Raw genomic sequence first — 12,804 nt, forward strand, 5'->3', positions numbered from 1 at the left:
GTGAGGATAAGAGGAAGAAAAGGAAAAGGAAGAAATCATAAAACACAATGACAATGCTCTAGCAAACTTAAAGAAAGGGTCCTGTTCCGTATTTTCCACCTCCACTCTTACTTGCCAATTGCAATTAATGATCATTTATTGATTCATCTGTGGGCCTAAGTTGGCTAATAATTTGGAGAAGGCTCTGTCTTTTGTTTCATAGGAGCCTCTCACTGCTTCCTTTTGAATGCATGCTGGCATTTAACCACTGTACAACAACTTTGGCTTGCTCTCATCTTTTGACAATGCACTAAAAGGGCTTGTGACAAATCAAAATTTTGAATGTTCGTTGTGGTTGATAAATCTATTTTATAGACCTAAGGTGTAGTTCCAGTTGAAATGAATTATCTTTGTTATGTGGAAAATGGCTGATTTGAGTAGAAGAAATCAAGGTGGACCAATATTGCTTACTCTTTAGATTTTTAAATCTTCGCATCTATGAAGCACAAACATGGACATGGGATACAGACACTACACAACGCGAACATGGCAACATGACGGCTAGGACATCTTACAAACAATTGTGTTTATATATATATTCATATATTACAAGCATAATTTACACAAATTATACATTATTCTTTTCATGGTATAAGATAGTCATAATCACTTGTTAGTAAGTATCCAAAAAGAGTGTCGGACACATGTCCAAATTAAAATTTTTATATCTTAGATATGAACATGGAGCCGACCCCATTTGATGAGATTTAAGGTTTGGTTTGGTTTGGTTTGGTTTGGTTTAGATATGAACATGGAAAAGGCGTGTTGAATATCTGTTTGAGAGTGTTTGAGGACATTGTTGGGATTTATATCATATCCCTCCAATGCGAACGGAAGCACACCATGCACACACCAAAGAGAAAATGATCACACAGATTTATGTGGTTCGGCCTAAATTGCCTACATCCACGGCAGACATAGTTTCCACTATATGAATAAGATAGAGAATACATGTGAAATGACCAAAACACTCAAAACCCACACCACTATCCGAACCCTATGCTCAAGGGTAGTTGAGCCCTTGCTCACCCAGTGCCTTCACAGTATTTTTCTCTCACCTCTTGCATCTCTATTTTTTTCCCTCACTACTCTCTCAATCTCTCTCAGAGAAACCCTATATAGTCCACAGGACTATTTATAATAGTCTACTCATGAGAATCCTAGTTCCACACAATTAGGTAACCAAATCCTACATATAATAGGTTTCTTAGTAGATTCCAAAATCTACTATCCTAGCCCAAATACATGTATAAACCAACCTAATAACTGTATGAGATTCACATTTATCACATGGGTGGACTAATACTAACAAACACTGATACATGTCTGTGTGCGTCAACATTTTAGAAGTATCTGTGCGTCTTAGCTTTACATTTTTCAGAAGTTTGGGTATAAATAGATTTGGTGTGGATTTGGTGAAAGGTGCATATCCAATGTAAACCATGAAGCAAAACTGAACATGGTCAACACAAACACCATATAAGGTTATAATTCATTTTTAAATTAGTGTGCATGAATGTTTGTCAACGGTTATTGTGCCATGGAACGATGTTCTTGGACATTTAGAACACAAAAGTTGTTTGTATATGATCTTTTCACTAAGAGCTGTTTAGTGAATGATGGATATGACTTTTTGGGACTTAATTTGCTTGAATCTTTTTGATAGTTGATGATGTCTTGGACTTTGAGCAAATAGCTTTTTGCTTATGAAACTGGCACTGTGATTACTGATTAAGATTCTTCTGTGTTCGACAGGCAATAGTTAGAATTGCAGATGAAGATGGGAATTACTTGCAGGAAGCCTGGGAGCATATTTTGACATGTGTATCTCGTTTCGAGCATTTGCATCTCCTGGGAGAGGGTGCTCCTCCAGATGCAACTTTCTTTGCTATTCCTCAGAATGATTTTGAAAAATCAAAACAAGCCAAATCAAATATCCTTCCTGTTCTAAAGAAGAAGGGACCGGGGAGGATTCAGTATGCAGCTGCAGCTGTGAGAAGGGGTTCATATGATAGTGCTGGTATTGGCGGTAATGCTTCTGGAGGAATTACCACTGAACAGGTGAACAATTTAGTGTCCAACTTAAATATGTTGGAACAAGTTGGCGAGATGAATCGCATATTTTCAAGGAGTCAAAAGCTAAATAGTGAGGCGATAATTGACTTTGTCAAGGCTCTTTGCAAGGTCTCAATGGAAGAATTGCGATCTACATCTGATCCACGTGTTTTCAGCCTTACAAAGATAGTTGAGATTGCGTATGATTTATCTTCACTTTGTCTTGTTCCTCTCTTGGGTATTCTTTATTAATGATTTTGTGTTATAGAGTTAATATATTGCTTTCAAGCTATTGTGAAGATCTAACATGATTTCTTTGCTTTTGAGCAGGCACTATAACATGAAACGTATCCGACTTGTGTGGTCAAGCATCTGGCATGTACTCTCTGACTTCTTCGTTACCATTGGCTGTTCTGAAAACCTTTCAATTGCAATTTTTGCGATGGATTCATTACGCCAGTTATCAATGAAATTTTTGGAGCGGGAAGAGCTGGCTAATTATAATTTTCAGAATGAGTTTATGAAGCCATTTGTAATTGTTATGCGGAAAAGCAGCGCTGTGGAAATTAGAGAATTAATCATCAGATGTGTCTCTCAGATGGTTTTGTCTCGTGTCAATAATGTCAAATCAGGATGGAAGAGCATGTTTATGGTACTGAAATCTTCCAGCTTCTCATTCTCTCTCTCCTTGTTACACTTGAAGTATCTGTTGTCAATTTAATCAATTAAAACGTTGTTGCTAAACACATTGTCATTGAGTTCATTACAATGTAAACATTTTTCAGGTCTTCACAACAGCTGCTTATGATGACCACAAAAACATTGTACTCTTGGCCTTTGAAATCATTGAGAAGATTGTGCGAGACTATTTCCCACATATTACTGAGACTGAAACTACCACTTTTACAGATTGTGTGAATTGCCTGATTGCATTCACCAATAGTAGGTTCAACAAAGACATTAGTCTCAATGCTATTGCTTTCCTTCGATACTGTGCTGCAAAACTTGCTGAAGGAGACCTAGGCTCATCATCAAGGAATAAGGAGAAGGAAGCTTCTGGAAAGTTTTCTCCAACTTCACCTCAAAAAGGAAAAGATAGAAAACATGACAATGTAGACTTGGCAGACAAGGAAGATCATCTCTATTTTTGGTTCCCTTTGTTAGCTGGTAAGGAAAATGTTTGAATGGTGTTCAACTGTTTATTGTGGTACAAATTGATCAAGTTTTTAAATATATATATATATTTGTTGTTGATACTTCTGCTACTTGGAAAATCATTGAAGCATTTCTCTGTTCTTTCCCCAGGATTGTCAGAACTTAGTTTTGATCCAAGGCCTGAAATCAGAAAGAGTGCTCTACAAGTACTCTTTGATACTTTGCGCAATCATGGTCATCTTTTCTCTTTACCTCTGTGGGAAAGAGTTTTTGAATCAGTCTTATTTCCTATATTTGACTATGTTCGGCATGCTATTGATCCTTCTGGTGGAGACTCACCCAGTCAGGGTATTGATAGTGATATGGGTGAGCTTGACCAAGATGCGTGGCTCTATGAGACATGCACATTAGCTCTCCAACTAGTTGTAGATCTTTTTGTTAAGTTTTATGACACTGTGAATCCACTTTTGAGGAAAGTGTTGATGCTGTTGGTAAGTTTTATCAAACGTCCTCACCAAAGCCTTGCTGGTATTGGGATTGCTGCATTTGTTCGTTTGATGAGCAATGCTGGGGATCTCTTTTCTGATGACAAGTGGTTAGAAGTGGTTTTCTCTCTTAAAGAAGCAGTCAATGCTACACTTCCTGATTTCTCCTATATTGTTAATGGAGACATTAAGTTTTGGAGCAATGAAGAACCTTCATCTCAACAGAATAATGAAGAGCCTTCTGGGTCTGGTATGCCTGATGATGATACAGAGAATTCGAGGATACATAGTCTTTCTGCTGCTATTTCTGATGCCAAGTGCCGAGCCGCTGTCCAACTTTTACTGATTCAGGTAGGCCGATTTCTTCTTTCAGTTCTGGATGTTTGTGCGAAATACTCTCTACCTTGTGGTGTATATGCAGCCATATGTGTCACGTAAGCTCAGTTAGCTGGTAAAGTAGGTTTGTCTTCTGTAGTGTGCCTTTTCAAACCATTTTCAAGGGGTTGCATGGTGTAACTACTAGGTCTAAGGATGGTCTAGAGTGTCAAGGTCGGTGAAGGACCAATTGTAGCAATTTATGTGGGAAGGGGGCCTTGAAACTGAACCCCTGATGTTGGGTCTTTTAGCTTTTCACAAGGGGAGTATGAGATGCCCAAAATAGAGTATATGTATTTCATTGCTCAAGAATATGTATCATTTTAGACAAATGAATCGATAATGACATTCCCATTTAAAGTCTCAGAGATATTCTCATGTTTTACATAAGTTCACTTACAAGAGTTGTGATTATTTTCAGTTTGGAATTATGGAGAGAAGCCTTAGAATTAAGAGGGATAAATACCATGATAAAATACCAGGATGCCAACCATTGCTGCAGATGATGACAATGAGAGTTTAATACTGTTGATAATCATATATGGTATGTGGATATTAATTAAGAGAATCTTTTCATTAGGTAAGAGAAGTTAAGAGAATCTTTACATTAGGTAAGGTAAGTAGTTGAACATTTATAATGTTGATGTGAATGAAAATTGTGTATAGTATTTGTCTATAACTCGGGTATTCACCAACTATGCAACTTAAGTTGAATTTGATGTTTACAAGAGCATTGTAAGACTACGCTTGCTTTATGGGAAACAAATTGTGCATTTATGAAACATCTTCACTGCACTCCTGTTGTTGAAATGGAATATTGAGATGAATGTCTCAATACAAGAGAGGAGAAAAGTTAGATTTGAGTACATTGGATGAAGTTGAAAGTAGGCACACCAATAATTAGTTATAAAACAAGAGAAAACTGGTTAATTCATTATTCATTCAGTCCTGATTAATTCATTATTGAAGCTGGCAGAGGCTAAGTGGAATTCCTATAGTAGGAGAATATTGTTTGCTATTCCTACCATGTGTAATTCTCATAATTGGTTGCCTAGTCCTCTTTTTGTTTTCTCACGAGGAACTAGACCTAATTCTTAGTTTTCATTTGAGTCATTTGAGCCTTCATTTTAATTTTTTTTTAGGCACTTGTTAGAAAACTGGATATGAGATTTTTATTAATTTTTTCCGTTAAATTTTGGCAGGCGGTGATGGAGATCTACAACATGTATAGAACTCTGCTTTCAGCCAAAAATACCATAGTCCTCTTTGAAGCTGTGCATGCTGTAGCATTTCACGCTCACAAGATAAACAGCGATATGACATTACGTTCAAAGCTTCAGGAGTTTGCGTCCATGACCCAAATGCAAGACCCTCCATTGTTACGTCTCGAGAATGAGTCTTATCAAATTTGTCTCACATTCTTACAGAATCTTATACTTGATAGGCCTGAAAGTTATGATGAGGCAGAAGTGGAGTCTTACCTTGTTGACCTTTGCCGAGAGGTGCTACAGTTCTATATTGAAATTGCACGTTCTGGACAAACGTCTGAGTCATCTCTTGGTGGGCGGCCCCAATGGTTGATTCCTTTAGGTTCGGGTAAACGGAGAGAATTGGCTGCACGAGCACCTCTTATTGTTGCGACTCTCCAAGCTATATGTGGTTTAGGAGATTCTTCATTTGAGAAGAACTTGAATAACTTCTTTCCCCTACTCTCAACCTTGGTAAGTTGTGAGCATGGTTCGGATGAGATTCAAGTAGCCCTTAGTGAAATGCTGAGCTTGTCAGTGGGTCCCATTTTGCTTCGATCGTGTTGATCTTACACAGCCTGACCTCACATTTTGAGATGTAAGGTATTTTTATCCATGTCTTGCAGTTTTCATTTTTAATTTTTTTCCTGCATTTTAATAATTTTTATTGGTAATATAGTTTCATAGTGTATGAAGAGTTAGCATTGTTTTTTGATTACCATGTGCTTGTGAACCTTCTGAAGTTGATTCAGGGGGCTTAGTTTCTTAGATAGAATGCACAGTTGTTATCAGGAATTTTGATGTTGTATGTTAGTGTTTCTTGAGGCTACTTTAAGAACAATAATTTCATGTAAAAAAGGATTGCGTATTCTGCATAGAAACTAGAGGTTTTGTTTGGAATTTGGTTCTGTAGTGTTCTTTAGCTGGGGTGATATTATGCGAATTTATTTCTTGGTGTAGTGGTAAGGTTATTCCATTACAACTTGAGTGTCACGAGTTCATATCACAGAAACAGTCTCTGCACATCTGGGGATAAGGTTGTGTAGGGCGAATTCTTCCCAGAGTAGAGTCTGCAGTGGCAAGAGTTATGTGCACTGTGAATGCCCTTTTATATGCATAAAGGAACATTGATATTTATTAGCCATGAGTTATAGAGTAGAATTTTATGATTAGGAACAAAGTAGAGACTGAGATTCTACCTTTTTTCCCATTTTCTGAATAGGTGGAAACATCATGAAAGATGACGTGGTGGTCCAGAATCATATATTTTACCTTCTCATGGGCAATTCCATCCCACCATTCTTTTGGTGGAAAATAATAAATCCAATCAAATAAAGCTTTTGTTGCTTAAGCTAGCCGTGTGATTTAGTGTCTATTGTCCACTGGAAATGTGTTGGATGGGTCGGTTTGATTAAGATTGCTTTCATGGTTGCCTGGTTGAATTACTAATATTACTGTTTCCAAAAATAGATACCTAATTTTATAATATTTGCATATTAGTATATTTCCACTTTTCAGTTAGGAAAAAAAAATCTATTTGATTTTTCTTATCTGTCTTGCATGACAATTGGTGCAGTTTATTGAAGTTTTATTTATTTAATTTTATTTTCTAGTTTAAATAAGTTAAAAAAAATTTAGATTATCTTGATAGAGGGGTGTTTTCATTTTTGCTTTCTAATTATATGTTTGAGAAAAGTTGCACCAAATAGACTTGATATGTGAGTTGTTAAAACATCTTATTCATAATCAATTGACAATGAGTAAAAACTTGAGTGATATAGAGAAACGATATGGGACAAGTTTAACACAGGGTAATGTAGAATTTTTAGAATGATGTGATTTTTATGATCTTTTCATTTCAAAACAAAAATGTCAATCATTGTGGTTCAAGATTACAAAAATGTCGCTGTCTATACGAGCTTAATATATAGAAATTTTGTTTGTAAATAATTTTGTTGTGCTTTAATTGTCTTTAGTATTTTTCCTATTGATTAAAAATCCAAGTGGAAGATAATCAAAGTTTTCTTGGTTAATGAGATGATCATAAAAATCCAAGAACATGGTTACCAACAAAATAAGTGGTTCAATCAAATTGGCTCCTACATTTGCGGAAACCACAACACTTGAAAGAAAGAGTCATGAAAGTCCTTTTGGCAATGAAATGCCGGCACTTTAATGTAATTCCATTGGCATCCACAAGACAAGACGTAATCAACACCACATTATTATTATTATTATTGTCACTCGTTTGAAATTTAAACTAACCTAATCAGCACCACATCAAGGGGAGGATCCGGTCTACACTTCTAGAAATTTACAGTAACCTAATCAGCACGACATCAAGGGGAGGATTCCGTCTACACATCTCTCTCTCTCTCTCTCTGGGTTTGGATAGGTATGGGAAGTCGTGGATTGGAAAATTATTTGGTGATTTGAGACTATCAGGTTGATCTTGAACATTAAATCAGAAAAAAAAAAGAAAAAAAAAAAAAAGCGTAACTTGAAATTTATTTTTCTACTTTCCATAGAGTTGTCCTGACAAAGTGGTTGGTAAAGTCCAACTTTTTTTTTAACTATAATTATTCATTAGGTCTGAAATTACCACGTTAATCAAATCAAGAAAAAATGTGGCCCAAGAGGCAAGTATTGGCAAAGTGTGGCGTTAAGACATTCTACTTTTGAAGAGGTAAATCTTGACAAAGTGGGGCTTTAAAACATATTATTATAATTGATTGAGCTGAAAACTTAAATTGACGTGGCGATTTAAAATTAATCAAAATAAAATGCACAATTGTACTTCATTTACCTCCTTGTTCACTACAGATTGTATGAACAAATACAACAGGATTTTAAAATTTTAATATTATTATTTACTAATATATTAATCATGACTGTATCACATACATATTTAAAAATTGCTTCTTTATCCAGTCTCCACATATAGTGCTTGGTCTAGGTAGGCCCTTATGGGTGTGGAATTATTGGAAGTTACCAATGGTTTCTTTGCAAGTGCCATAACAAATGCAAACATCACATGCCAATCCACTAAAGCACCCAATCCCAACCATTTGTTTCCATTCCTATTCTCTTTTCAACATATATATATATATATATATTATCACTTCCATCCATATATATCTCTCGACTATAACTACACTTTCCACCACCACTTCTCTCTCTCTCTCTCTCCATCTCCCTCCACCATGTCTGATCTTTTTGGACTTTGCTTGGCTCCTCTGCACAAGTATGCTACCAAATTTGTTCAACAACTCAAGTCTTTGAGCAAAATCAAGGGATGGAAGGAGAGAAGAAAACCCAAGAGGCAGTTCTATGATTTCAACAAGTTAGCCTCATCTTTTGCAGCCATGGAAGTCTCCAACCAGCTGAAAAAAGTGTTTGAATTCTATGACGCAAACGGCGATGGGAAGATCTCTCCTTTGGAGCTGAGAGAAGTGCTTTTGAGCTTGGGACATGAGAAGTCTATGGCTGCCGAGGAAGCAGAAGGGATGGTAAAAGAAATGGATCGTGATGGGGACGGGTTGGTGGACATAGATGAGTTCATGAGAGCTGTGAATACTACTGACAACGCAGCCAGGGGCGTTGGCGAGGAAGATGATCTTATGGGTGCTTTTCTCATATTTGATTTGGATAAGAATGGTTTGATATCAGCCAAGGAGTTGCAGAGGGTGTTAGTTGGTCTTGGGTATGAAACTTGTAGACTTAGTGAGTGTAGGGAAATGATAAAAGGGGTTGATAAGGATGGTGATGGTTTTGTGGATTTTCAAGAGTTTAGGTCAATGATGAGAGGTTGTGTAGGTTGAGGATCATCAAATAGTGTTTCCTTCTAGGCCAAATCCTCTGTCCGGATTCTCTTCTTTTACTTTGTCTTAAACTGCATTTGTATGATAATTTCTTTGGCATGATAGTAGGGTGAGAAGCACCTTGAGGCAAGAAGATTCTCCCTTTATCCTATTGTCCTAAGCCACCTTTATATCATGTGATAATTTGGGTATAGTGTGGTGGGAGGGCCTTGAGATTGGAATATTCTCCCCATTCCACTGTTCCAAGCTACTTCTCTATCGTAAGATCAATCTCTCTAAGCTAATAGTGTGGTAAGAGGGGTCTTGAGACGAGAATCGGAAAAATTTGGATGAATAATCATCTCTGCTATAACATGGATCTCTATGGTCTAATCGTGCGGTAGCAAAAATTATTCATGTGATGTGTGACAATGAATAATTGTTCGTGTGAAAAAGAGGAGCAGCGTTAAGACGGGAAATAGAAGATTCTGACACGGGAATTTTTATTTTAGGGTAGTTTTTGAAGTTGTGGATTGAAGGGTTTCATGGAAATTGAAAGGAAGAAGTGACTGAAGAAGATGATTCTCTTCTTGAATGTCAATGAAGTAGTCTTTTACCCTTTTCAGTGTAAAGTACTCCTAGTTTGCATAAATGAAATAGGCAAAATTGTTTTAGTTGCATGCCGTCATCAAAATTTCTAGCAAAGATAGTACAGATTATACTCAAAAGGGTTGCTATTTTTTTTATTTTTTTTTTTTTTGGGGGGGGGGGGGGCTTGATGTACATTCTCTTTATATTCTTTCTTAAAAAATTCAATTAAACAATGCTGTGAATGTGTAATCAGACGCAAAATATATGGATGGATAAGATTTTACAAGATTTGATAGTAGTCCACTTCTCAAATTTTTTATCCAACCATTTCTTTTTTCTTCTTCCTTTTTTTTTTAAAAAAAATAAAAATAAAGAAAACTTATTGATATCAACTTTAGAGACAAGTGGTTGTTGGGCCGGCCTTGTGAACCGGGTGTCTCTGGATTGACTTGCCTTCTTTCTTGGTTTGGAAAAATTATTAGGTGCTCATGTGTTCTTTCATCTAATCATCAATTGTCATACTCTCTATTGTTCCTTTGTCTCTTAATATAAAATTATCGACTCTACTCCCTTCATCAATCACAATCTTCTTAGAACACCACCTAACCACATTCCAAGACCGTTGAATAACCTTTCTTTAGTTTGAGGGATTTTAAAAGTTGTTGGAATTCGCATATTACCTATTTGGCATCCAAACCAAAAAAAAAAAAAAAAAACGAAATATCTCTCATCCCTTATATTTGGAGCAAATAATAATAAAAACAATAGTGTTACATCTGCATAATTTTTCCTCCAAAAACCCCTATGAATAACATGACAAGGTTGGTTGGACGGTTTTGAGAGAAGAGAAGTGTAGGAGCGTGAGTCATAAATTTGTCTTTTTTTTTTTTACCACGTCATTTGAAGAATTTGTGGGAGAGAAGCCATGTAGATGAAGTATTTTTCTAATAAAAAAAGATAGAGGCCCTAAATATTTTATCAAAATTTCTATCAACCTACTCACATGGATGTGCGGTCTGTAAATTACTCAATAATAAGGTCCTGAAATTTTCTGTCTTTGTGCTTCAATACATTTACAATCATATAATATGATACGAATTTCAAAATATAAGAACTTAAAGATATGATTATGGAATTAAGAATATATAGTGACATGAAGATAGAGAAATTTCAAATCACAGAATCTCATGTGAATTTTGAGCTCCCCATTTCAAGGAGATACAAGTACTAGATGTGCCTCGATTTTGCATTTAGCGGTTTGTTAAGGTCTACTTCATTTCTATAAGATAAGAGTGACATGTATTGGAAACTTTCCTCTCCTGTCTCTTTCTCTCTCATATATGGAATGAGCTAAGGGAATCCTCCATTTTTTGTCCATTTTTTAAAAAATTTTTGTTACTAGGTGGCCGGCCTAGAGACAAAATACTCCTATGAAGCCAAATAACAAAAAAAAACAAAAAATAGATTTTTTTGGGGGTCTGAAAACTCCTAGACTAAACTTAGTAATAATCAAACAAAAGATTATTAATTGTGGGTACATGCAAAAACAAATTTGCTCTTATCATCTTCATGTGTTTGTTAGCTTCTGTTCTTGTTTAGCTAAATGTCCACTGCTATCCTCAAACCCTAGCTTCTGAGAAGTTAGGGTCGGTTTGGATGGATTTAAATTTCAAATCAAAGAATTTGAAATTAAAAAATATTAGTGAGTTAAATATTATATGTGAAGAGAAAAATTATAGAGAAAAGTTAAAACAAAATAGATGTATTTTAATTGAACTCTTGTAGTTAAAATAGTTTCCTTAATATGATTTCAAATAATTATTTTGAATCTATCATGATAAAATTATTTAATTCATAAGTTGACTATTAAATCTTGATTTGAGCTATTCTCTTTATGTAGGTGATCTCAAATCCATGAATTTCAAATTTGCATCCATCTAAACAAATTTTTAGGTTGTGTTTGGTTCATAGATTTGGAGAGAGATTTGAAAAATAAAAAAGAAAATGTGTGTGAAATATAAGTAAAATGTAATTAAATTTCTTTCACATTTCACACATTTAGCATCACTCTATAGCAATAAGTCCCCCACGGAGTTGTGAACGCAGTTTTCTCTCTATTCTCGGGCGCCATCAAGATCTGGTTATACCCGGAAAACCCATCCATGAACAACAACAACGCGTGGCCTGCGGTGAAGTCCCCCAGCTTATCTATATGCGGGAGAGGGAAATCGTCCTTCGGACTAGCCCTGTTCAAATCTCTAAATACGTATCCCAAAGATGGGAATCAAGCCTTACGTAGTTTCGGGTAAGGTTCACTCGAGTATTAACGCGCTCCTTTTGCCAAGGCCGCCCTTTTTGGGTTTTCAACCTTGCGAGCTCAGTTTTTTTTCTTTCTAATTTTTCATACTCTAACTTTTGCCTAGGTCTCCCTTCTGGGATTTTGGCCTAACGAGCCTCTCAGGGATAGAATTTCTTCAACTTGTCCATGTTGATCGGTTGGGAAAATTTGAGGTCGTCTATGTCCATGAGAAGAACTGCTCCTCCTGACGAAATTGACTTGATGATGTAATAAGGGCCAGGATTACGTAGAGAGTGTTTAGTTATGGAAGGTTACGGTAGGATTAACACTTTAAGGTCATGTTTGTTTGGGTGGATATGAGTTTGGGATTGGATTAATAGTCCAATAAAATTATTAATCCGATGTTTGGTTAAACAATTGAAGTACGAACTAACAATTCATCCGGACATGGTATCCCACATATGATGGACTATTTATTATCATAGAGGGGGGTGGGATATAAATTGGAGGACTAAATCAAAGTCTGAACTATTAATCCCTCCTTATAATACTAACTCAATCAGAACATAGGATATGATACACAATCTAAAGGAATTCGTAGTCCTAGGACTATTAGTCATGGGAATGCTAATCCAATTTAATCCAATCTGTCCAAACAAACATGGTCTAAAGGGACTACTAATCTCCCTTCTTGAAATTTTGAAAAAGTGTATCTTTAATGAAATTTATTTATCTATTTAGAGATATCTGTTTTGAGC

The 12,804-nt window shown here is 35.9% G+C and overlaps 2 protein-coding genes across 6 annotated transcripts in view; both read left to right on the forward strand.

Moving 5' to 3' along the window:
• LOC114307924 (brefeldin A-inhibited guanine nucleotide-exchange protein 2-like) overlaps positions 1-12,804 on the forward strand; it is a 42,218-nt gene that overhangs the window by 19,753 nt on the left and 9,661 nt on the right. The window contains exons 7-12 of one of the 5 annotated variants that reach the window (XM_082916626.1): positions 1,795-2,294; positions 2,425-2,746; positions 2,880-3,261; positions 3,400-4,085; positions 5,312-5,959; positions 6,579-6,860. In XM_082916626.1, the coding sequence (XP_082772752.1) occupies positions 1,795-2,294; positions 2,425-2,746; positions 2,880-3,261; positions 3,400-4,085; positions 5,312-5,923 (2,502 nt within the window). In that variant the 3' untranslated portion in view covers positions 5,924-5,959; positions 6,579-6,860. Of the gene's footprint in view, positions 1-1,794; positions 2,295-2,424; positions 2,747-2,879; positions 3,262-3,399; positions 4,086-5,311; positions 6,257-6,578; positions 6,861-12,804 lie in introns of those variants that run through there. The other 4 variants (XM_082916625.1, XM_028253379.2, XM_082916627.1 and 1 more) reach the window with 4 other exon arrangements.
• Positions 8,410-9,830, forward strand: LOC114307925 (uncharacterized). Its single transcript, XM_028253380.2, has one exon. It carries the CDS (start codon positions 8,560-8,562, stop codon positions 9,175-9,177), a length of 618 nt encoding a protein of 205 aa, XP_028109181.2. The 5' UTR covers positions 8,410-8,559; the 3' UTR covers positions 9,178-9,830.

The sequence above is a fragment of the Camellia sinensis genome, chromosome 2 (genome assembly GCF_055761805.1).
Source record: "Camellia sinensis isolate YWXY chromosome 2, ASM5576180v1, whole genome shotgun sequence".
Classification (NCBI taxonomy): domain Eukaryota; kingdom Viridiplantae; phylum Streptophyta; class Magnoliopsida; order Ericales; family Theaceae; genus Camellia; species Camellia sinensis.